The sequence below is a fragment of the Salvelinus fontinalis genome, chromosome 9 (assembly GCF_029448725.1).
Source record: "Salvelinus fontinalis isolate EN_2023a chromosome 9, ASM2944872v1, whole genome shotgun sequence".
In the NCBI taxonomy this organism is placed as follows: domain Eukaryota; kingdom Metazoa; phylum Chordata; class Actinopteri; order Salmoniformes; family Salmonidae; genus Salvelinus; species Salvelinus fontinalis.
In genome coordinates, this window is record NC_074673.1 from 44021231 (window position 1) to 44047783 (window position 26553).

Here is a 26553-nt window from a genome sequence, read left to right on the forward strand (position 1 = left end):
GCCCGTCCTCCGCAATCAAGGTGCCACAAACCTGCCACACAAATACACAAATAGAATAACACACTTATGAAGAAGAGACCCTGATTAGTACACTATTGCACTTCAAACAGGAAACACACAAACTAAATTGCACAACTAATTGCATTAGTACTGTACAAAGTTAGAGGTGTACTATTTGATAGATTCCCCCGCTCCCCCTACCTCGGGCTTCCAGTGGGGAGACCTTAGGTCAACCTACCTCCGCCCCCTCCCCATATCGTACTTCTGAGTGGGAGACCTTCGCAGGCAGTAGCCTGCCTAGCTCACAAACTAGAATCAGAGCGCCCATTCCAACAAGGTTAATTTACCCACAGTCCAACACGGTGACATGATATCATTGATGTGACGTGCAAATGAGCGATAGAAAACCAATCGCGCAAATGTCACCATTCTGAATATTTTTTTGTGCGGGCGCCCCATGCCGCCCCTATGCCGCCCCCGGCTGCCCATGTCGCCTATGCCTAAATCCGCCACTGCGCCGAATACAACGCTTTGCTTACGAACTCTTCCCAACAACGCAGAGTTTAAAAATACAAATAGTAACAGAAGAGGAATAAAATACACAATGGAGTTATACACACACACACACTATATATAAAAACAAATATGCATAACAAATATCCTCAAATAAAAGGTGAAATTCTGTACTGTCACCTCATATAAAACATTTGATCTCGAATCCAAAATGCTGGAGTACAGAGCCAAATTAAACATTTTAGCTTCACTGTCCAAAAAAATAAGTAAGGGAGTTTATACACTGCCTTCGGAAAGTATTCAGACCCCTTTACCTTTTCCATATTTTGATACATTACAGCCTTAATCTAAAATGGATTAAATAAAACAAATTTGTCATCAATCTACACACAATACCCCATAATGACAAAGTGAAAACAGGTTTATAGAATCTTTGCTAATGTATGTAAAAATACTTTTTAAAATACCTTAATACCTTTTGATATCAGACTCAAATTTGAGCTCAGGTACATCTTTTTGAGCTCAGATGAAGAATGGCGCCGAAGGAGATGGCCGCCGTTTTACGATCCTGTAACCAATTGTGCTATTGTGTATGTTTTTTAACGTTATTTGTAAATTATTTTGGGGCGGCAGGTAGCCTAGTGGTTAGAGCGTGGGGCCAGTAACCGAAAGGTTGCTGGATCGAATCCCCGAGCTGACAAGGTAAAAATATGTTGTTCTGCCCCTGAATAAGACAGTTAACCAACTGTTCCCTGGTAAGCCGTCATTGCAATTAAGAATATGTTCGTAACTGGCTTGCCTAGTTAAATAAAGGTAATCTACCTTTACCATCGGTCCTATTATCCAGCGTACAATCAATCGATACTAAAATAGACAAACTACAAGCACGTATATCCCACCAACGGGATATTAAAAAACGGTAATATCTTATGTTTCACAGAGTCGTGGCTGAACGACTACATGATTAACATACAGCTGGTGGGTTTTAAGCTTTTTCGGCAGGATAGAACAGCGACCTCTGGTAAGGCAAGGGGCGGCGGCCTATGCATGTTTGTAAACAACAGCTGGTGCATGAAATCTAGGGAAGTCTCAAGGTTTGTCTTGCCTGATGTAGAGTATCTCATGATAAGCTGTCGACCACACTATTTACCAAGAGAGTTTACATCTATATTTTTTGTAGCTGTCTATATACCACCGCAGACGGATGCTGGCACTAAGACCGCACTCAATGAGCTGTATACGGTGCTCCTAGTGGCCGGGGACTTTAATGCAGGGAAACTCAAATTCTATTAGCATGTTAAATGTGCAACCAGATGGAAAAAGAAAAAAAAAACTCTAGACCACCTTTTCTCCACATACAGAAATGTGTACAAAGCTCTCCCTCGCCCTCCATTTGGCAAATCTGACCATAATTATATCCTCCTGATTCCTGCTTACAAGCAAAAACTAATGCAGGAAGCACCAGTGATTCGTTCAACAAGAAAGTGGTCAGATGATGCAGATGCTAAGCTATAGGACTGTTTTGCTAGCACAGACTGGAATATGTTCCGGGATTCTTCCAATGGCATTGAGGAATACACCACATCAGTCACTGGCTTCATCAATAAGTGCATCGATGACATCGTCCCAACAGTGACCGTACATGCATATCCAAACCAGAAGCCATGAATTACAGGCAACATCCGCACTGAGCTAAAGGGTAGAGCTACCGCTTTCAAGGAGCGACAACCCGGAAGATTATAAGAAATCCAGCTATGCCCTCCAACGAACCATCAAACAGGCAAAGCGTCATTACAGGACTAAGACTGAATCGTACTACACCGGCTCCGCCGCTCGTCGGATGTGGCAGGGCTTGCAAACTATTACAGACTACGCTAAGAATATGTCGAAGATAAATACACAGATGAGAGGACTAGAATTAACGATCAATGAAAATAGTGTTTTTTTCTGTAATAGGGAATTATTTATCAATGGGTCAGAGACATGGGAGGAATTTGTCTATACAGTGAGCCTGAAATAGGATACTTGTTATTTGGCCATTGGCCCAGTTGTACTGGAAGGACTTCTAATTGGTCAACCACAGGCTAGGGCTTGGTTATAAAACTACATTCTGTCCCTTTGTTCTGTGGAGAGAACCACAGGGGAGAATCACTGGGAGAGAATTACTGAGGACAGGAAAGCATGAACATCTGCCATCTACCTCTCAGCATAACTATGATTTATCCTATTTGAATAAGCCTATTTTCCTCCCCCGATTTGCTTTGGGGTCCGTGTTATTAAAGAATAACATCAACTGCTAACACTACAAAGGGAAGCACAGCCACGAGCTGCCCAGTGACACAAATCTACCAAAGGTGCTAAATTAATTCTGAGCTCAATTCAACGTAAGCAACACTGAAACACGCATGAGAGCACCAGCTGTTCCGGATGACTGTGTGATCACGCTCTCCGTAGTGGATGTGAGTAAGACCTTTAAACAGGTCAACATTCACAAGGCCGCAGGGCTAGACAGATTATCAGGACATGTACTCCGAGCATGCACTGACCAACTGTCAAGTGTCTTCACTGACATTTTCAGCCTGTCCCTAACTGCGTCTGCAATACCAACATGTTTCAAGCAGACCACCATAGTCCCTGTGCCCAAGAACTTTAAGGTAACCTGCCTAAATGACTACCGACCTGTAGCACTCACGTCTGTAGCCATGAAATGCTTTGAAAGGCTAGTCATGGCTCACATCAACACCATTATCCCAGAAACCCTAGACCCACTCCAATTTGCATTCCGCCCCAACAGATCCATAGATGATGCAATCTCTATTGCACTCAACACTGCCCTTTCCCACCTGGATAAAAGGAACACCTATGAGAGAATGCTATTCACTGACTACTGCTCAGTGTTCAACACCATAGTGCCCTCAAAGTTCAACACTAAGCTAAGGACCCTGGGACTAAACACCTCCCTCTGCAACTGGATCCTGGACTTCCTGACGGGCCGCCCCCAGGTGATAAGGGTAGGGAACAACACATCTGCCACGCTGATCCTCAACATGGGGGCCCCTCAGGGGTGCGTGCTCAATCCCCTTCTGTACTCCCTGTTAACTCATGACTGCATGGACAGGCACGACTCCAACACCATCATCAAGTTTGCCAATGACACAACAGTGTCATTGGTCACCGACAACAATCACCGACAACAATGAGACAGCCTATAGGGAGGAAGTCAGAGACCTGGTCGTGTGGTGCCAGGACAACAAATTCTCCCTCAATGTGGTCAAGACAAAAGAGATGATTGTGGACTACAGGAAAAGGAGGACCGAGCACACCCCCATTATCATCGACGCCCCCATTCTGTAGTGGAACAAGTTGAGAGCTTCAAGTTCCTTGGTGTCCACATCACCAACAAACTAACATGGTCCAAAAACACTAAGACAGTCGTGAAGAGGGCACGACAAAGCCTATTCCCCCTCAGAAGACTGAAAAGATTTGGCATGGGTCCTCAGATCCTCAAAAGGTTCTACAGCTGCACCATCGAGAGCATCCTGACTGGTTGCATCACTGCCTGGTATAGCAACTGCTCGGCCTCCGACCGCAAAGCACTACAAAGGGTAGTATGTAAGGCCCAGTACATCTCTGGGGCCAAGCTTCCTGCCATCCAGGACCTCTATATCAGGCAGTGTCAGAGGAAGGCCATACAAATTGTCAAAGACTCCAGCCACCCTAGTCATAGATTGTTCTCTCTGCTACTGCACGGCAAGCGGTCGAGGTCCAAAAGGCTTCTTAACAGCTTCTACCGCCAAGCCATAAGACTCCTGAACAGCTAATCAAAGGGCTACCCATACCCCTCTTTTACACTGCTGCTACTCCCTGTTTATAATCTATGCATAGTCACTTTAACTCTACCTACATATTACCTCAATTAACTCAACTAACCAGTGCCCCCGCTCATTGACTTTGTACCGGTACCCCCTGTATATAGCCTCGCTGGTTATTTTACTGCTGCTGTTTAATTATTTGTTACTTTTATTTTCTATTTTCTATTTTTTACTTATCTATGTTTTACGTAACACTTATTTTTATTTGTTTTCTTAACTTCTTAGAGCACTGTTGGTTAAGGGCTTGTAAGTAAGCATTTCACTGTAAGGTCTACTACACCTGTTGTATTCGGCACATGTGTCAAATACGATTTGATTTGAGGTGCATCCTGTTTCCATTGATCATCCTTGAGATGTTTCTACAACTTGATTGGAGTCCACCTGTCGTAAATTCAATTGATTGAACATGATTTGGAAAGGCACACACCTGTCTATATTAAGGTCCCACAGTTGACAGTGCATGTCAGAGCGAAAACACAGCCATTGGGTCGAAGGAATTGTCCTTAGAGCTCCGAGACAGAATTGTGTCGAGGCACAGAGCTGGGGAAGGGTAGCAAAAAATGTCTGCAGCACTGAAGGTCCCCAAGAACACAGTGACCGCCATCATTCTTAAATGGAAGAAGTTTAGACCCACCAAGACTCTTCCTTGAGCTGGCCGCCCAGCCAAACTGAGCAATCAGGGGAGAAGGGACTTGGTCAGGGAGGTGACCAAAAATCCGATGGTCACTTACAGAGCTCCAGAGTTCCTCTGTGGAGATGGGAGAACCTTCCAGAAGGACAACCATCTCTGCAGCACTCCACCAATCAGGCCTTTATGGTAGAGTGGCCAGTCAGAAGCCACTCCTCAGTAAAAGGCACATGACAACCCGCTTGGAGTTTTCCAAAAGGCACCTAAAGACTCTCAGACCATGAGAAACAAGATTCTCTGGTCTGATGAAACCAAGATGGAACTCTTTGGCCTGAATGCCAAGCGTCACGTCTGGAGGAAACCTGGCACCATCCCTACGGTGAAGCATGGTGGTAGCAGCATCATGCTGTAGGGATGTTTTTCAGCGGCAGGGACTGGGAGACTAGTCAGGATCGAGGGAAAGATGAACGGAGCAGAGAGATCCTTGATTATGACCTGCTCCAGAGCGCCCAGGACCTCAGACTGGGGTGAAGTGTCACCTTCCAACAGGACAACGACCCTAAGCACACAGCCAAGACAACGCAGGAGTGGCTTAGGGACAAGTCTCTGAATGTCCTTGAGTAGCCCAGCCAGAGTTCAGATTTGAACCCGGTCAAACATTTCTGGAAAAACTCCCCAAATACAGGTGTGCCAAGCTTGTAGCATCATACCCAAGAAGTCTCGATGCTGCCAAAGGTGCTTCAACAAAGTATTGAGTAAAGGGTCTGGATACTTATGTAAATGTAATATTTCCATAAAAAAAATTATACATTTGCAAAAATTTCCAAAAACCTGGTTTTGTTTTGTCATTATGGGGTATTGTGTGTAGATTAATGAGGGGGAAAAACGATTTAATACATTTTAGAATAAGGCTGTAACGTAACAAAATGTGGAAAAGTCAAGGGGTCTGAATACTTTCCAAATGCACTGTATAAGGTTTCAAATATGCAGAGGTCACAAGACTGGACATGATTAGGCGATCTCACCATATTGAGACTTCCATCGTGGAAATTCTCTGCTTCCCCCTTAGATGGACCTCAGGGCTCAGGTAGTTGGATATGGGCTCACTCTAAAACAGCAAAGATGTCATTTCTTCAACCTTTCCCATTGTGTTTCAATTGGTGTTGTGTCATATTTCCACCTGTTATTCTTATTAGGCATCTTGGTGAAGTGGCCATCTCAACTTTGGTTATGGAAAATATATTTCACAGCGGTTTAGATATACTTGCTTGTTTTGTTACATAAACTGAAATTAGGCGAACTATTCGAATTTTTGCAATGAGGAAATGGCGGAGCGATTTCTACATAGTGCACCTTTAAAAAAAAAAAAACATCCACATCCATACAATAATGTAATGGGTTGAAAAAAAATGATTGTGCTCATGACACGATAAAGTCATTTCAATACATTAAGCTTCTTTTTAAATTATGTAGATAAAATATATATGTTTTCTGCAGGAATTCACACATAGAGTGTGCAGATGTTGGGGTGTCCAAAAGAGGGAGACACAGGACAAGGTGATGCAGACAATGGTTTCCATGCTTAAAATTATTGTTCAAGTGTTTGAATCATCATTAGATACATTATTTAATTGTACATGTTGTCATTAATAAAAATTAAATGGAGAGAGTATCGTTCCCAGTCACAAATTGTGTTTCTGGACAGAGGTCCTCTCCACCTCCCAGATGTAGAGTGGAAGGGACAGAGGAAGCCACACAAAAGGTAGGAGAAACGCCAAACAGATGTTGATGTGCCACCCCCCACCCCCCACTCCCCCTCCTGTCCCCCCAGCCATTGATGGGGCAAGACAAGCTTTTCAAATGTCTCCCACATTTCAAAGGGAGAGGTCAGAGCTTGGCGCTGCAGGTCACAGAGGTTGTTCCTCTGGTTACATTTTACATTTACCTATAAGTCATTTAGCAGACACTCTTATCCAGAGCGACTTACAGTTAAATCAAATCAAACTTTATTTGTCACATGCGCCAAATACAACAAGTGTAGACATTACCATGACATGCTTACGTACAAGCCCTTAACCAACAGTGCAGTTCAAGAAGAAGAAATATTTACCAAATAGACTAAAATAGAAAGTAGTAATAAAAATGAACACAATAAGAATAAGAATAAGAATAACGAGGCTATATGCAGGGGGCACCGGTACCGAGTCAGTGTGCGGGGGTACAGGCTAGTTGAAGTAATCTGTACATGTAGGTGGGGGTGAAGTGACTATGCATAGGTAACAAACAAACAGCGAGTAGCAGCAGTGTACGGGGGGGGGGGGGTCAATGTAAATTGTCCCGTGCAATTTTTATGAATTGTTCAGCAGTCTAATGGCTTGGGTGTAGAAGCTGTTGAGGAGCCTTTTGGTCCTAGACTTGGTGCTCCGGTACAGCTTGCTGTGCGGTAGCAGAGAAAAAGTCTATAACTTAGGTGACTGGAGTCTCTGACAATTTTATGGTCTTTGGATGGCAGGAAGGCAGGAAGATGGATGCCCTGGATGGCAGGAAGCTTGGCCCCAGTGATGTACTGGGCCGTTCGCACTACCCTCTGTAGCGCCTTACGGTCAGATGCCGAGCAGTTGCCATAACAGGCGGTGATGCAACCGGTCAGGATGCTCTCGATGGTGCAGCTGTAGAACCTTTTGAGGATCTGGGGGCCCTTGCCAAATCTTTTCAGTCTCCTGAGGGGGAAAAGATTTTGTCGTGCCCTCTTCACGACTGTCTTGGTATGTTTGGACCATGATAGTTGGTTGGTGATGTGGACACCAAGGAACTTGAAACTCTCGACCCGCTCCACTACAGCCCTGTCGATGTTAATTGGGGCCTGTTCGGCCCGCCTTTTCCTGTAGTCCACGATCAGCTCCTTTGTCTTGCTCACATTGAGGGAGAGGTTGTTGTCCTGGCATCACACTGACAGTTCTCTGACCTCCTCCCTATAGGCCGTCTCATCGTTGTCGGTGATCAGGCCTACCACTGTTGTGTCGTCCACAAACTTAAGGATGGTGTTGGAGTCGTGTTTGGCCACGCAGTCGTGGGTGAACAGGGAATACAGGAGGGGACTAAGTACACACCCCTGAGGGGCCCCAGTGTTAAGGATCAGCGTGGCAGGCGTATTGTTGCCTACTCTTACCACCTGGGGGTGGCCCATCAGGAAGTCCAGGATCCAGTTGCAGAGTGAGGTGTTTAGTCCCAGAGTCCTTAGCTTAGTGATGAGCTTCGTGGGCACTATGGTGTTGAACGCTGAGCTGTAGTCAATGAACAGCATTCTCACATAGGTGTTCCTTTTGTCCAGGTGAGGAAGGGCGGTGTGGAGTGCGATTGAGATTGTGGATCTGTTGGGGTGGTATGCAAATTGGATGCAGTTAGTGCATTAATCTTAAGATAGCTAGGTGAGACAACCGCATATTACAGTTGTAGTAAGTACATTTTTCCTCAAAGAAGTTATCAGAAAAGTGAGTGCTAGTATGAAAATACTTTACTAAAATTCCCCTTGACATACTATACCAACAACAACACATATTGAAATACAAATAAACGTATTTTGCAGAGATGAGTTCACAGGCTATAGATCAGCACTGGTTCAAGACAGTTGGAGTCACAGATATTTATGAAGGGTAGCCTAGTAGGGTGAGGTAGTCTAGTTTAACTCATTAAACTCTCTGTGTGAACCCAGAGAGACTATAACCACACAAGTATTTATGTTTTACTGATACAATAACAACACACTCATTTGCCTTTGTTAGCCTAGTTGTCATCAAGATGTCAGACTCATGTGAAACTTGGATTTGTACAAATGCTAATATCAGTCCCATGACTTGAATAGGTTTTGTGCCACAAATGCTAAAAAGTTCGCATGTGGAAACAGTGCCAGGGAAACTAAACCAAAGTATGGATTGCTGGCATGCCTTTTCCATAGACTGCTTACAGGGTAAGGAAAGCAATATGTAATTTGGGTGAATTATCCCTTGAAGTCACCTGTAATTAGTGAATAATTAGAAATCAACCAACACATTGTCATGCCATGTAAGGGCAGAGGTACAAGGGGCCATCTGTAGCTACCAAAACACATTGCTGCTGTGGTTCTATTGGGTGGTTTGTGGACTGGTCAGTAAATAAAAGCTACTTTCAGAGATAATGTCAGTGGAGGGCAGGAAAGCAAAGCCCCCACTATCCTCTCAGAGAGAGGAAGAGAGGCCCTTCAGAACTTTTAATTGGCTCCCGGAGGAGGCCCTTATTTAAGTATTCAGTTATGCTCAGTTTTGCCCCTTCCTGCTCCATTCCGCTTCTGAGCAGGACACTCCGTTTCCACAGCAACTGGGGCGCCAATCGCCCAGCCAGCTGCAGATTAGTACAGCTGTGTGGGCTTGGGGGTGGGGGCTGAGCTGATGATGGAAAAGGAGGGCGGTACTAGAATAAGGGAGAAAGGCAGAAAAGGGAGGGGGATCATGAGAGAAGGAGGGGTGGGAAAAGTTTGAGAAAGGGAGAGCGGCAAATTCATTGAAAGAGAATATAGACAGAAAGTATGTGTGTAAGTGAGAGAAGGCAAAAGGACAGAATAACTGAAAACATTTCAACCTGAAGGCTGAAAGGGGAGGGACTGCCTTGATTTGTCCTTTTTCAAACAAGTTTGTGGAGAATCTTGGAGAAGCTCTTTTCTGCTTGAGAAGAAGGGGCAGGGTCTATGCTAAGTGAGAGTGCAGCTCAGAGGCAGGGGTGTAAACCAGAGGAGAAAGGAGAAAAAGGCAATTTTGCTTTGAAGGAAGCCATACCAGTGGATGCTGTCAGTGTCCGATTTCACAAAATGACAAACCACTGCAAGAGTACTTCTACAGGGCTCATCCAGCTGAGAAAGGTATGGCACAAGATTAACTTGTGTTTAATGTCTATGCTTTTTGGTTTCAGAGATTTGTTTTGTACTTTCTGTGAATCTCAGTTTGAACCTTTTTACATTTTTTTACTATGGGACTGAACCAGTAACATATTTTAGTGTGTTAATGTGGGTATTGTGTGTTTTACTGACTGTTTTACTGACTAAGTCCAAAATGTACATTAAATACTATAGGTAATTTATTGTGTCGGTTTTGTTAGCTTGTGTGCGTTTGATTTGAGCGCACATGCATTTTGTGTATGTGTTTGGATGTGGTACTGTGTGTGTGTGTGTGTGTGTGTGTGTGTGTGTGTGTGTGCACATGTGCTATCAAAATACAAACATATGCAAAAGCACATCTGAAGAAGCTTCAGATCTCTGTTTTATTTGAGCAATATTCAATTACGGTCTGCTCTGGCTCTGGCTAAAGTGTGTTTTGAATGTTGTTCAAGTAGGCTGTCAATTAATCATACTGCTGCATTCCGTTATACAGAACCAAGTTAGAATACCTAGGAAGACAGGCGTGTGTGTGTGTGTCAGCCTACTAAAAACTGTGCAGTAAGAATAGTTCTAATAGGTGTCAGCTCTCATCTACCTATATATGAAATGAGCAAAGGGCAGGAGAGATGTTTGGTTAGATGAGGGTAATGGAGAGAAATATGTCCATTCCAGTCCAGCTTCTCGAGAACAGCGTCTGAGTAGAGAGGGAGAGAGGCGCAGAGTGGATAAGTAGATAAGTGAGGTGAGACATTCTTCAGCTCTAGGAACAATGGCAGCTCTTCATCCAGCCAGTGTAGTCTCTGTATTGTTGGGAGTCGGAGGCAGAAAGAAACATCCCCAAGGGACAGGCTGTGCATCTCACTCACTCTCTGGGGAAGGTAGCTCTTTGTTGGCTTTTCATTAGAGCTGTCATTAGAGGTAATCTACACTCTTAGAAAAAAGGGTTCTTCGGCTGTCCCCATAGGAGAACCCTTTCTGGTTCCAGGTAGAGCCCTCTGTGGAAATGGTTCTACATTGAACCCAAGAGTTCTACCTGGAACCAAAAAGGGTTCTCCTATGGGGACAGCTGAAGAACCCTTTTTTAGGTTTTAGATGTAGTGGTTGTGTGTAGTGGTTAAGTAGGAGTTTATTGTGATATACATTTGATGGTGGAAATTGTAAGGTGATTGGAGGAGTCGAGTGCCCACAAATCAAGTTAACAATATTGATACTGTTGCATATTAATCACTGTCAAAACCAACATTTTTGATCGGGCCTTCCTCAAGGAAAGCTGAACTCAATGAAAACCTCATGTCAGTTGGTGTGAATTGGGGTTAAGGGAGGGGGCATTTGGGTGGAGTTGGGGTGACCGTAAGAGACAGAGGAAGCTCTGTGTGATGCCATGCCATACAGTTTACCAGGAACCTCTCCCGAGTTCTTACAGGACTATCAGTCATCCGCTTTAATTCAATGAGGTTCTGACCTCCTGATCCTGACGTTCTTCTGTTGTGTAATGTTCTATTAGCTTTCTACCTAACTTAAAAATACTAAATTGAGGAACGTTCAAAACTGACGTTCTGTCAGACACGACTCTTGCTGTTCCTTAGTGAAGATATCGAAGTCTTGATTGGCGCTTTAGTTCATTCGACTAGAAGTGCTATCACATGCAACATTCTTCCATTCTTTACCACGGCGCTGTGTTGTGCTGTATTGAGTGTCTTGTAGTTCTGTGGTGAGAAGGACTGTGGATTAGTAGTGAGAGAAGGTCTGTTTTGGTTTGTGACGTGGTACTAAAGCCTATAATCCTGCAGTAAGTCCGCATGACTGGTGGAGAGCCAGAACCCATTGTTTTCTGTTATCAGACAGTTTGATTGGTGAGCTGTTTACATTCTCTGGAGTGGCGAGAGAGACTAACAGAATGATGACTGCTGTGTGACGCTCTGCTTTGTAGGTTTGCTTTCCCAGCCACACACTTACTCAGCCATTCCTACACACTTATACATAGATACTCATGCATACAGACACAACCAAAAGGCAAATGAAAGTGCTCAGTCTTAAAATCTTAGATGTTTGGAGTATGTTTTCCCAATATGCAGTGACATTGTTAGTCTCTTTTTCAGTGAACTCAGAAGCCAGATGTTTAGTATCGTGACAACTGTCATTTGTCACAATTAAATCTCAGCTAGTTTGGAAACATCATGCATTGGATAAATGGATCTCAGGGAATCAGATGTGTTGACTCAAAACAGTGCTGGGACAACTGGAGCAGTCATAAATTGCGTGCTGGGACTTAGTTAATGACAGATCAAGCTGTCTATTCGCACGCTGAGATGCATTTGTAGTGTGAGTGCGTGACATCTGTCCCCTCTCACCAGAGGACCATTATCCTGAACATAGAACAGTGACAGCAGGTCTTTTAGGAGGACAGCCATTTCTTTCTCTGCCCTCTTACAGGAACCAGCTTTCTACAGGCACTCTACCAGGCACCCCCTGTGGCCAAGGACCCAACTGGGGCCTTCAGACTGCTGCCATTGACGAGCTGCTGTGGTTACCACGGGGACGCAGCCAGAATGTGTCCTGCATTGCTAGTAGGGGTTTCAAAGGGTCGGAACCTTTCCGAAAAACTTCCAGAAATTTTCCATGGGAAGTTAAGCTCTGGATTTGGGGAATTTTGCTTAAATTGATAAAAAATTATAACAGTGAAACTTTTTTTTTTTTTTGTGGGATACACAAGGCAATTCTAGGTCTTGTGGCATGTTTTGGTTAAACTATCCCCAATTCAATGGAATTGCAACCCTCTACATGCACAGTGTATTCCTCCATCACATGTGCAGTGCACTCTTCCATCACATGTACAGCTGATTGTCAAGATCTTGCACACTAATGAGATGCTATTGAGCCCACACTACTACACTGTCTGAGCCAAGGACTACATGCTTTCTGGTAAGTTTTGATTACAATACCGGGTGGGGTGAATATATTTTATGACATGCATGATTTTGTTATTAAATAGTAGCTTACAGCAGTGTGTTTAAATCATTTCTAAGTTCTTAACAATTTCTGCTAGTTAGTTTTTGCTACCATGTGGGTTTTAGCTTACTTGAGCCTGCTAACTGGGGAGTGTTAATTCACCTGTTTCTATACATGCTTCAATTTATAACATGTATCTTACAAAGAAGTTGTTTTAATCTAACTGCTTACCTATTTCTGTACATGGAATTGTATATATATATTTTTTTTACTCATTTTTTCTCATCTTTACAGGAAAATGCCACGGGCACTTTCTGATGTGTGGAGACATTGCACTGCAGCTAATGTAGAAGGAAAAGCTGTGTACATTTGCAAATACTGTGCCAAATCATATGTGAAGAATGCAACAAAGATGCAGAATCATCTGGCCAAGTGCATAACGTTCCCTCAGTGCTCACAACAAGCAACCTCTGACAAAAGTCCCTCTACTTCTATTCGAGGTGAAAATGATGAATCGGACACCTTATCGATAGCAACAGCTCATGGTCCTCCTGGAATAAGAAGTTTTTTTGACTCAATGGAGGAACGTAGTCAGAGAAATGCTGATGAATGTCTTGCTCAAGCTGTGTGTGCAACTGGTTCACCTCTGATGCTCACAGGCAATGTGTATTGGAAGAGATTTCTGAATGATCTTCGCCAAGTGAAGGTCAAGCAAATCATAGAGAAAGCAGACTGTATTGCCATCATCTCTGATGGGTGGTCAAATGTTCGTGGGCAAGGAATAATTAACTACATCTCCACCCCTCAACCAGTGTTCTACAAGCACAGACACAAGGGACGACAGACACACCGGTCTCTACATTGCAGATGAGCTGAAGGCAGTCATCAATGACCTTAGACCACAGAAGGTATTTGCACTGGTGACAGACAATGCTGCGAACATGAAGGCTGCTTGGTCTAAAGTGGAGTCCTACCCTCACATCACACTTATTGGCTGTGCTGCTTTTATGCATTGAATCTGCTCCTCAAGGACATCATGGAACTGAAAACAATGGATACACTCTACAAGAGAGCCAAGGAAATGGTTAGGTATGTGAAGGGTCATCAAGTTACAGCAGCAATCTACCTCACCAAGCAAAGTGAGAAGAATAAGAGAACCACATTGAAACTGCCTAGCAACACCTGTTGGGTGTTGTCATCATGTTTGACAGTCTCCTGGAGGGGAAGGAGTCTCTCCAAGAAATTGCCATATCACAGTCTGCCGATATGTACAGCCCCATCAACAGGATCCTCCTGGATGATGCATTTTGGGAGAGAGTGGTAAGCAGCCTGACACTCCTGATACCTATAGCAGTAGCCATTGCATAGATTGAGGGAGACAATGCCATCCTGTCTGATGTTCAGACTCTACTTGCAGACAAAAGAGAAGAAATCCGTACTGCCCTGCCCACTTCCCTATTGCTCCAAGCAGAGGAAACTGCAGTTCTGAAATGCATCAAAAAGCGTGAATACTTCTGCCTGAAGCCCATACACACTGCAGCGTACATGTTGAACCACAAGTATGCTGGCAAGAGCATCCTGTCTGGTGCAGAGCTCAACAAGGCCTATGGTGTCATCACTACCGTGTCTCGCCACCTTGGCCTGGATGAGGGGAAGGTTCTTGGCAGTCTGGCGAAGTACACTTCCAAGCAAGGGCTTTGGGATGGAGATGCAATATGGCAGTCATGCCAACATATCTCATCAGCCACCTGGTGGAAGGGACTTTGTGGATCTGAGGCTCTTTCACCTCCTGCCTCCATCATCCTCCAAATCCCAACAACATCAGCCGCCTCAGAGCGCAACTTGTCCTTGTTTGGGAACACGCACACAACAGGCTGACCAATACATGAGTTGAAAAATTGGTGGCCATCCGGGCAAATTTGAGACTTTGAGCCTGACAACGAGCCATCCTCAACAAGGTTAGAAAGTGACAGTGAAGATGAGGCCTCAGTCTGATGTTCAAGAGGTGGACATTGAAGAGGTCCAGGGAGAAGACATGGAAGCCTGAGAGGAAGACAACCAAAGCTTTAGTTTCTAGACTATCATTTTACAGATGTATGTTAAAAACGTTTTTGGGAGATGTGATAGATCATTGAGGATCATTCAATAGTCCCTTTTGTTGTTCAGTGAAATCATCCCATGTGAAGAGTCAACTCATTAAAGTTAAATTCTTAACTAAATAGTTTTTATTTCTATTGAAAGGATTTAATCATTTGCAATTGTCTCCTTATGGGAAGGTAAAATGTTTGTTTCTGTCTCCATATGATAATGCAAATATCAATACAAAGAACATCTGCATGTAAATGGTATTAATTGGCATACATTTCAGTTAATTACCATATATTCTCACGGAAAGTTTCCACCTCTGAATATTCCCCGAAATGTGCAAATCTAGTTGCTAGTGAAGGAATTGCTGATGTCCGGGATTTCTTGGGGCTCTGTTGTATTGTCTGAGAGGTAGGGAGAGGGCTAACACCTTAGTCATTATCAAAGCCTCCCACCCCCCACTGTTTCTGCTGTAGCCCGCACCCCACACACACACCATTCAAAATCTGTGCTTGCAAGCTGTTGCTCATATTAAACTGTCAGGCCAGTGTAGCCGGTTAAGTTCCTCAGTGCCTCATTTGCTCTATTAAAACATGCATCTAGTGGAACACTGACTGTGCTGTGGGGAAACTGTTGGTGCTGTGATCTCCATTAGATCCTTTAACAAGACAGGACAGCAATATCCCTTCCCTTCTGTTTTGTTTACATAGAGCAACTTCAGTATAGGGAGGTCTGGTGTACCAGGGGAAATGACGCCTGTACGGCGCCCTGTTAGGCGTGGGGTAGAAGAGCTAACCAGTCATGATGTGACCCATCCATGTCGTCGGCTCTCCCTGGACAACTCCACAGCCTGCGTCTCAACTGGCAGTCTCTCACACTCACTCACAAGGCTTCAGTCCCTTCCACCATCATCGTAGAGGGAGAGTTAGAGTATTGGGCATGTTCTCGTTTGGAAGCGGAGCTGGCTACTTTATCCAGAGGGTCGCTCTCGTGTGGCTACACCGTCGACACTGCTCATTGACTTTGGCTGCTGTGGCTCTGCTCTGAGCTTACAGTGAAGGTGGAAAATATTCCAGCACATATTTGCCTTGTTGCATGTATAATATGGCCACGGGGTCTGACAACGGGAACCCACAAAGACTACCCAATAACCCCCAAAACGTGTAGCCTACCCTAGGCTCTCCTCAGATGTTGCAATTAGTGGAATATACAATCTTGTTTGGTGATTTTGGGGGGGGGCATTTTAATAGCACCATCCTCAAACATTCATGTCTTAGAGTTAAAAAGATTGAATCCTCCTAGTCCAATTAAAGTGAAGTTGCTATTTTGAAACTAAACCTTAGAAAAGAGAAACAGAGAAAAATAATGATTAGATTCACTTCTGAGAATTCAAGGAATGCCTGGAGATTCACCCAGGTGTAACAACTAAATGAGCATGACTAGAGAGGCCCTGGCATCTTTGATCATGCAGAAACACTTATCACTTGCAGCGTCTGTCTCCAACAAGATCACACTGACTGCTGCATAACTCTGTTAGGTTTTCTCTTGAGTTCTCGCTTGTCTTACAAAACCTAAACTGAAACTGTATCTTGAGTTCTCTCTTGGCTTAGGCTCAATTGCTGGTCTTTGGGTGTGTGGGGGTCAAAAGTGTCTGTTCCGCTGTGCTGTGGAGTTTTGTCTCTGTGAGACCATTTTCCCAAGCTCTCGCCTCGCACCATTCCTTTGGGAGCAGCAAGGGAATTATACAAATCTGTTCTTGCACAGGCGTGCGGGGATGGGATCGGGAGCTCTCTGCAGGGAATTCTCAGGCGGAACCCCAGAAATGTGGGTGAAAACAGGAAGAGAAGGAGAATTTGGCAGCAAGCTCATTTGGGAGAGACTGGCTAGGAGGACAAATCTGATCCAGGACCAGAGAATAAGTGAACATGTGCATTGCAAAGGGTCCATATACACTGAGGCCTATTCAAGACTAGCCATGTCAGTTGCAGTGAGAGGAACCAACGAGAAGGGGTTTGTCAGTAGTGTTCAAGTCGTAAATTAACGCTAAACTTATTTCATGAGACAGTTCCTTGTGAATAAAACCATCAGCTGTTTGATCCTGTGTTATTGAATAGCACATTTCCTTAGTGGAGCCGACAGGTTTTGGTGTTCCAATAACAGATACAAGCATTAACTGAAGTACAAGACATGTTCTCACCCCTTATCATTGTGGTTGAGGACAAGGTTAAACCTCATCTAGCTTCATCGGCTGTGGTGTGTGTGTGTGTTGCATATTCTCTGTTGCTACATAGCGTATTCCTCACCCTTTGAAACCCTTAGCCAACGCTTCAGCTACACACAGGAGACTCATAGCAGGGGCACTTTCATCATTTCTAGAGCTGCTTTTATTTAGCAAGTCTAATAGTTAATGGCCTGACTTAATCTGTCACTGGTTGATTTATTGCAGCTGTAAGCACGTTGCATTTTCACTTACTGTATGGCTCGATGGATGTTGTGCAAGACTTTCTGATTGTTGTGCTAGAGAAGACCACTCTGAAGAGGTCTGATGACGTGAACACGAGCAGGCTTGGATCAGCTATGAAGATTGGAGTTTATGGTATTCACTAGGCTTGGATGAACTAATGTAGATTCAGACAAGTTGAAGCTTTATTCAGAAAGCTCTGCAGGTTTGGATCAGCTAATATATGCCAAAGTTCTAACTGTTTACATTTGAGTCATTTCACATATGCAATTATCCAGAGCGATTAGAGTTAAGTGCCTTGCTCAAGGGCACATTTTTCACCTAGTCTGCTCAGGGATTTGAACCAGCAACATTTCAGTTACTAGCTCCACACTCTTAATCGCTAGGCTACCTGCCGCCTTAAAGAAGACTTGGATCCTAGCTGTTCTCAGTAGATCAGGCTTGGATCACTTAATATAGTGGTAGCTAGCTAGCTGTTCTCAGTAGAGCAGGCTTGGCTCATTTAATATAGTGGTAGGTAGCTAGCTGTTCTCAGTGGAGCAGGCTTGGCTCATTTAATATAGTGGTAGGTAGCTAGCTGTTCTCAGTGGAGCAGGCTTGGCTCATTTAATATAGTGGTAGGTAGCTAGCTGTTCTCAGTGGAGCAGGCTTGGCTCATTTAATATAGTGTTAGGTAGCTAGCTAGCTGTTCTCAGTAGAGCAGGCTTGGCTCATTTAATATAGTGGTAGGTAGCTAGCTGTTCTCAGTGGAGCAGGCTTGGCTCATTTAATATAGTGGTAGCTAGCTAGCTGTTCTCAGTGGAGCAGGCTTGGCTCATTTAATATAGTGGTAGCTAGCTAGCTGTTCTCAGTGGAGCAGGCTTGGCTCATTTAATATAGTGGTAGCTAGCTAGCTGTTCTCAGTGGAGCAGGCTTGGCTCATTTAATATAGTGGTAGGTAGCTAGCTGTTCTCAGTGGAGCAGGCTTGGCTCATTTAATATAGTGGTAGCTAGCTAGCTGTTCTCAGTAAAGCAGGCTTCGAGATTAGCTGGCATAGGCCATGGTCAGTGGAGCCAGCAGGGTAATTGGTAGCAGATTGGGTTGAGGGGCAGCACACGTAGGAGTCTCTTCCTGGGAGGAGGAGGGGAAGAGAGGTCTGTAGAGGGGATGAAGGGAGTATGGAGGAGTAGTGAACTGTTGAAATCTGATCCTTCTTTCCAGATGGGTTGAATGGTGATCGTTTACTCCTCTGCCTCCCTCACTGCTCATTGATTAATCTTCTCCTTCTCTTCACTTATATTATTTTGCTCTTCTCTGTTCTGCTGTCTTCTCCCTTGTTCTATTATCACCTCTTCTCGTCTGCTCTCAAGGTTACTCTTTCCATAGTTGAGTTGAGCCCAGTCCAACAACTGTCAACCTCTTTAAAAGTAACCACACCAGTTTCTTAGTGAGAATTTTTGTTCTGCTTTCCAGACTGCGGTGTCAGTAGCTTTACCCTAAACCCCTGGTTCTGGAGCCTGGTCGTATCACTGCTAGTCCTTAAGCACATCGTTAACATGCTAGCCACACCATTTGCAACATCAGTGGAATGGGTTTCACTGGGAAGAGAAGGAAAGCCCTTTACTATTAAAGGCTTGCTGAGGTTACCGATCGGCGTGCTGTGGGGTTTTCACCCCATTTACAACCTCCGCTCTGACAGGTGGATCGGAGTAAGGTTGGTTTCATAAAGACCGGTGTTTCTTGTTTCCGCCCTAGAGTAGAACAGTGGACTTACTGTGGTGAAAGGCAGAGCAGAGGAACTGTCAAAAGAGTTCTTTAGGTTTTTACAGTTTATCTGCCTACACCACAGTGAGGTGGGATGGAGGGCACAGGAAGTAGTACCCTTAACCCACATCCTGCCATTCACACTTTCTCTGTCTGTATGACTGTCATAAAAAAAACACAAGGGCAAACAAGACAAACGTTTGTCGTAGTGTTTGCCCAGAACAGTAAGCGGTTTCTGAGTAGCCGTGGTAACCCTGTGGTCATGCACCATAATTACTGTATATCCTGGGAGGTTTGCAATTGGGACCCATTGTGGTCATATTTAATTCTTTCCTACAGTCCTTTGTGGGGTAGACGGTACAAACCCTTGTCTTGGAAGCAACTACTTACAGTTGTATACAAACCATACAATAACAAGAAATGCTATACTTGGGTGTGAAAAATGCATGACAATACATGTCAAGGTTATTTTTAGATTGGATTGATACAATTAATTGTTTGTGGTATCCCCTTGAGTTCCTGTCTCATTCTGTGGCTAACCCCGTTTTGTTTCTGTCTGCTGTCCATCCTTTCCCAACGGCTAACAATGGAGGAAGAGGGGCAGGGCGACGCGGCTGAGCAGAGGCACGCCATGCTAGGGGGAGTCCCGCTGGGCCTGGACGGGACGTGGGCAGCAGGGCGGCCCCTGTGTGTCTACTCGCTCTGGGTTCCCATGGGTCGCCTGATAGGGATGTTTACTACATCCAGTGAAGAAATGCAGAGACGTTTGGAGCTAGGGGATGATTGTAAGGGAGAGAGTGAGCAACAGAGAAAGTGAGCACGGGAGAGAGATGGTGAGCGAGAGGGAAACGGGTGATAAAATAAGAGAGAGGGGGAAGGACCGGGAGCGAAGTCCATAGGCCTGTTGCACACACAGTCGACCTGCTTGGCTGCTAGCCAGATCCCTGCTATGGAATCAGCATGGGAAAGAGGCTGGGACCCAGGACAGGCAGTGGAGGAGGTAAGAGACAGAGGAAAGAGAGGGAGAGAAAGAGAGAGACTTACTGCTGAGCTTAGATAATATTCCATTGTTCATTTGCCAAACCCTCCTTCCCTCCATACAGCCTTCACGTCTCCCCCACCCCACCCCCCTCTTCTTTCTCATGAATCTTTGTCAGACTGAAGCAGGACAAGTCAGCATGTAAGCAGGTGAAATCCCTAGCACATCATTTGAACCGACACATTGTTTCATATCTGGCCTGGGTCCCTACAACATCCTGCAGCAGGGCTGACAACTAGCATTACCTCTGGCATACTCTGGAAGTTCCTTCAGAGTAAAAAATAAATTCCTCCATCTCTCTCTCTCTCCCTCCAGCTCTCATCATATTGCTCTCCAACAGCGAGGGAAAAGGGAGGGAGAGAGTCTGCAAAGTTCGTTGTTCCGCAGAGAGCTTGCTAAATGTGAAGTGGTGCATTCAATTGAGTGCAGACGAGGTTTTAGCAATTGTTAAAGCAAACCACACCGTGTGGGGATAGACACGGCTCTATATTAGCCATACAGGGAGAGCGAGAAATTTAATCGGAGCGTCCTGAACTTAAGTTCTCTGCCGCAGTTTGAGCAGCTCTCTCCATCTGCTGCTTTGCTACCTTTCTGAAGGACTGTAGTCCTTTCTCCTTGAGCATGCAGTAGTAATTCGAGTTTAACCACTTTGGTTAATTATCATCCTGGACAATCACTCTTTGGTGTAGCGTCCCTTCTTGCTAGCTGTGATATCTGGGGCCGCCGTGGGCGACTTGTCCTTTTTAGGTATGTGGAAATGACTGAGCGCTCCCCCATTCCGGAGGCTCCCTGAGAAGACGGGTGATGTCATGTCTTCCTGAGAAGCAGCTGTGAGGAGCGGCTTGTAGGCCTCCACAGCTCAGAGAGACCTGCAACACTATTCACAACAGCAAGACTCATCACTGACAGTACTACTGACAACACTACTGACATTCAAGACTTCACATTGACAACAGAACTGACACTGATAATACCAGGTCTAAAGCATAGGAGGCTGGTGGGAGGAGCTATAGGATGGGCTCATTGTAATGGCTGGAATGGAATTCATTGAACGGAGGCCAACATGGGGGTTCCATATGTTTGAGTTTGATACCGTTCCATGAATTACATTCCAGTCTTTACAATGAGCCTGTCCTCCTATAGCTCCTCCCACCAGCCTCCTCTGGTCTAAACTCTGACCACACCATGGACCTCAGCACTGACAACACCGACGACTACAGAGGACCTCAGCACTGACAACACCGACGACTACACCGACGACCACACAGGACCTCAGCACTGTCAACACCAACGACCACGCAGGACCTCAGCACAGGACCTCAGCACCATCACATCAAGTCATAAATGCTGATTCCGCACCAATAAACACACCACTTATACTGGTACTGACAAAATGAATTACAAATCCATGTCTAATTCGCCATGAGGTGCTGTGAGGCTAGGAATGCAGACTCTTATTTAGTCCCAGATGCCATGAAAAGCTGGAATCTGAAGTCGACAGTGGATTGTTTGTAGCTGCCCTATTGTTGTGGAATGTCATGGTGCCTCCTCTGGGCTTGCTAGTCTGTTTCCTTGACCCGGCTGTAGCTATGCAAACCAGGGTCCTTGGGGCTCTGTCAAAGGCTTCCAGGGCCGTCAGTGTGGGGCTGCTATTGTCCACAGAGCCCAGCCCCAGCCCGGTATCAGGCTCAGTGGCGTGTTTGTGTGGGTTACAGCAGTTTGTCTACAGATCTTTGTGGAACAGGGATTTATAGCATCAACGCAGATGGTCATAGTCCCCCAGCTCCTCCATTAACACATCTTGTGCTCCTCTGCTGTTCCCTGTCTTTTTGACATGCATGCACCAGGGAATATATCACACACTCTTACAATGCTCAAACACATTTATTCCTTCCACGCACACTTGAATACATCTTGCACAAACATGCTAAAAACATGATAACTGGGACCCTACTTCCCTATATTTAAATTTTCATACCATCTTCCCTGTCTTACCATGACACTGTCCCCTTTTCAGTTTCCTACTTGGCTCACCCCTGTGTTTATGTAACTATCTGTGTCCAGACACCCAGTGACCAGCCATCTGCTGATAGGAATCTCCTGCTGTCCTGTTAGGTTTGTTATGCAACTGATGGGCCCTGATGCCCTGCTGCTGACCCTCTGGCTAAAGCTCTCGCTCTCTCTCTCTCTCACACACACACACACACACACACACACACACACACATTATGCTTTGATCTTCTTGCTTCTTGATGACAAGGTCTGGGCATTATCAGTCAGTCCTATCTATCCTCTCTCACACATCAACAGTCCCAGACCCTTCTGAACAATGCTCATTCCCATAGTTCCTCTGCCGCAGCGTGCATCAGCTGTCACACCAATCAGATGTCAGAGAGCAAAGGTCAGTGGGGTCACATTTCCCTGTGATGTTTTTATTGGCCGGAGCAGATGGCGTCCCCTGGCCACATCATTGTGGAGGATGTCATCTCTCCCTTCCTGGGTCAGGGTTAACGGCTGCCAGAGACAAAGAGGTGGCTAAGGCCCTATGTCTCTCTCTCGCGCCCTCTCCAATGGGGTTAGTTACCCCAGTAACGGGCTTGGTCCCAATAAAACTCCCTGGCAGCGCTGTCAGGTTTACAACTTTACTAGATACGAATTCATTGGCTGTCACATTGAGTGAAGGGGGGGGGGGTATCATATGGAGCTGCCTGCTACTGTAGTGCCAGGCTTTGTGACTGGAGCCTGTAATGGTCAGTCAGTTACACTCAACAATTAAGTGTTCCTCAGTTTGAGTTGTGGGACTGAGTCCACGGAACACGTTCAACTGTGGAGAACGCAGTGTCGCAGTGAGGCAGTCAGCTTTCCATCACAGAACTCCGAGAACAGCACCTTGCTTTCACCCTGGGGCTCCCAAAAATGAATGACAGCTGAAAGCCTCAACCTCTTTCACTGTGTAACTTTATTCTTGTATTACAATTCATAATATCCACTTTCCTTCCCTCTTTTCTCTCGCACTCATTTGCTCTCTCCTTTCCTTCCACCCCCTCACTTTTAGTGCTCAGCTGAAAGTCATTTGGGCCTGCAGGCGAGGGCCTGACGCAAACCCCTCCTCTCCCTCTCTGGGGGGATAGCCCAGTACTTCTCCAACAGACGCCAGAAGGGGAGAGAGGGATGGAGGAGTAGAGCGAGACAGAAATAGAGACGGACAGATAAAATGCACTTGGTTACGGTAAGGGGTTTGTCAGCCAAAAGCATAATTTCTCTAGTGTCAAGTTATACTTAAACACTGAAGTGGAAAAAAATAAGCCCTGAGCTGTGCAGTTTCAAAACGCTGGGCCAACTACACAGTTGACTCCGCCAAGGAAGAGTTCAGCTAGTCAACAACTTTTATGTAATTCAGCCAAATTGGGACATTTTCTTCAATGACTTGTTCAGCTACTCTGGGGACAGCAATGTATGGCATATTGCCCGACTGGGCAGGCATTCCCTGCGTCCTGAGGGCTGGGGTGAGGGGGTGCAGCAGGGTTAGCTAATGTGTGGGGGTGGAGGGGGAGTTTGGGGACTGGGGGTGGAGGGGGTTTGTTGGAGTGGGCAGTGCTCAGGAAATGTTTAACGGCTCATGGATTCCCTGGAGCCCTCTAGCACATCTGGGTGAGGTCACACGCACATTCCCCCATCTGTTGGTTCTGGGAACTGCTTTGTCTAGCTATGTGTATGTGTGTGCGGGACGTGTGCGTCTGTCCAGCAGTCTGTCTGTCTGAGTAACTGCTAACAGGCGTTTGCCCAGATGCGTCCCCTGATGTTAACACCTGAGCCAAATCATGCCAGGACGCTTGACCAGCATTTATGGGCCTGGTCGTTGAGTGCTTGTCTAGTGTGTGTCCCAATTGGCACCATATTCCCTATATAGTGCACTACTTTTGACTATGTTTTAAGCATAAAGACAAGAGGAAAATGTCAGCTGGGGAATGGGAAGGGAGCCACGATTGATGGAGGGTAACACGGTAAACAAAATGCTTCAGCACTGCTCTTGAACACATTCCAGGTCTTCTTGGAGAGGTAGTTAGTCAGTGAAGAGGATCGATTGTGTGATCTGTTGTCAAGTGAAAAACGTTCCTCTCAAGTTGAACTGAATACTGCTTCTTTTGTGTTGGAATGTTGCTGATGTTTTCCTAATAGGCCTCAATTGCATTACGGTAAGCTACATTCCCCCATGTGCCACATGGACTTTCCTCTGTTAACTTCCGTGGGTTCAACATCATTTAAAGCATCGTTTACAAGTGTATCCTCCAATTACTAATCAAGTAGGGCTCTACAGTTTGGGGAGATTCCTCACAACCCGTGAGGTCTCTTCCTCTTTCTGCAGTTTTAATTTACAGGCGTTTCAAGGCTCACAGAACTCAGATGGAGGCTTAAAACCACTAGTATATAGCATATCCGTTAGCCTGCCTGACTCTTAGTATTTACGTATATCTCTGTGTGACAGTCCAACCCTTTTGCTCCATGAGGAGAATAAGTCATCCACAAATGATCTCCTCTAACAGACCCATAGCAATCTAATTCTACTACCTGGATACTTTTGTGTCTGACTGTCTTTCTCTGTCATTCCAGGATGCCAGCTGCTAGCACAATGACTGGTGGGACGGCCCTGCTACTCTGTACCAACACTGACAACTGTGTCTACCAATCAGTCAACGGGTTTGTATTGCACTACTTCCTGTCTACATTTTACAGTCCACTCCATGGAACCCCTTAGAAATAGGCAGAGGGCAACGGTGGCAGCCAAACTGTCCCATGTGGTGTTCCCACAATGGAGGGCCAGCTGGGCAGAGGTTGCCATCTGCCAGCTGGATACTGTTACTGGTCACCCTGTTGTCACTAGTGGTGAGTAAAGCCCTATAGCCCTGTAAGCTCCCCACTGTATCTGTGGTAACATTTTAACCAACAGACCTTCCTGACATGGCAGTGTATTCAAATGCATGCCTGTGCCTTTGTAGACCCAACTACTGTTCATGATCTCTTGTTAGTGTCATGTCCTTTCTTTCCTTGTTTTGAATCCCCACCCCTCTTTGGCATGTAAAGCTATAGATTTCACAACTTGAAGAAATACCAACATACCTGGAAAAATCCCAGCAACAGATCTATTCCCCCCCCCTCATTAGACTCCTCTTCACCCACTTCAACTCGTTCCCCTTATCTCTTCCCATCTCCTCATGCTCTGTTAGCTCAGCTGGACAGAGATGGTTGTTGTAACCCTCTTCCGGCCCCATACCGCCCCCTCCAGCCCCCACCGTTTTACTCCCTTCATCTGTGGGTGAGATAAAGCCTTCCCATAGTTCCCTGCTTTTAGCCAGGCTCTCCTTATGAAACAGGCCTTTCCCTGCTTTTAGCCTGGCTCTCTTTATGAAACAGGCCTTTCCCTGCTTTTAGCCAGGCTCTCTTTATGAAACAGGCCTTTCCCTGCTTTTAGCCAGGCTCTCTTTATGAAACAGGCCTTTCCCTGCTTTTAGCCAGGCTCTCTTTATGAAACAGGCCTTTCCCTGCTTTTAGCCAGGCTCTCTTTATGAAACAGGCCTTTCCCTGCTTTTAGCCAGGCTCTCTTTATGAAACAGGCCTTTCCCTGCTTTTAGCCAGGCTCTCTTTATGAAACAGGCCTTTCCCTGCTTTTAGCCAGGCTCTCCTTATGAAACAGGCCTTTGCCTGCTTTTAGCCAGGCTCTCATTATGAAACAGGCCTTTCCCTGCTTTTAGCCAGGCTCTCTTTATGAAACAGGCCTTTCCCTGCTTTTAGCCAGGCTCTCTTTATGAAACAGGCCTTTCCCTGCTTTTAGCCAGGCTCTCCTTATGAAACAGGCCTTTGCCTGCTTTTAGCCAGGCTCTCTTTATGAAACAGGCCTTTCCCTGCCAAGAAGAAGAACCCTATTGATCCCCTTCTGCCTCCCCTCACTCCCTCTGTCTGTCTGTTTCTCCCACTCCCACTTTTTCTTGGCTTTGCAGTTTGACCTAGCTAGTTTTTCTCCTCCTGCTGCTTCATAAAAACTACAGCCTCAACTGAAGGGAGAGGCATACATTTTTTAAAACTTCTATTCAAAAGGCACTCACACATGTGAGGGATCTTTGTTGCAGGTGCATGGTAACAGTTGATTGAGATGAGATAAAAGAAGAAACCCGCACACTGCTCTTGATAGTAATCCCTGCTCTTTATTAAGCTTTTCAAGGCTTTTAAAACCAAGAAAATTTGCATGTTTTTACCAATTACAAAATTGTTTAAGGGAGCGAAGGGAAGTTGTACTGGCCGTTTCTGATAGGTTTCCCTCAAGATTGCTGATTTCTCCTTTTCCTATATACAATAAAGCA

The 26553-nt window shown here is 45.3% G+C and overlaps 1 protein-coding gene across 1 annotated transcript in view; it reads left to right on the forward strand.

Annotated features, from left to right (window-relative positions):
• The first annotated feature begins 9512 nt into the window (after window positions 1–9512).
• The window catches only part of LOC129862665 (DENN domain-containing protein 2A-like), a 36046-nt gene continuing 19005 nt past the window's right edge, over window positions 9513–26553 (forward strand). Inside the window, exons 1-2 of the mRNA XM_055934548.1 lie at window positions 9513–9904; window positions 24809–24895. Of these exons, the coding sequence (XP_055790523.1) occupies window positions 24810–24895 (86 nt within the window). The 5' untranslated portion in view covers window positions 9513–9904; window position 24809. The remainder of the gene's footprint in view (window positions 9905–24808; window positions 24896–26553) is intronic.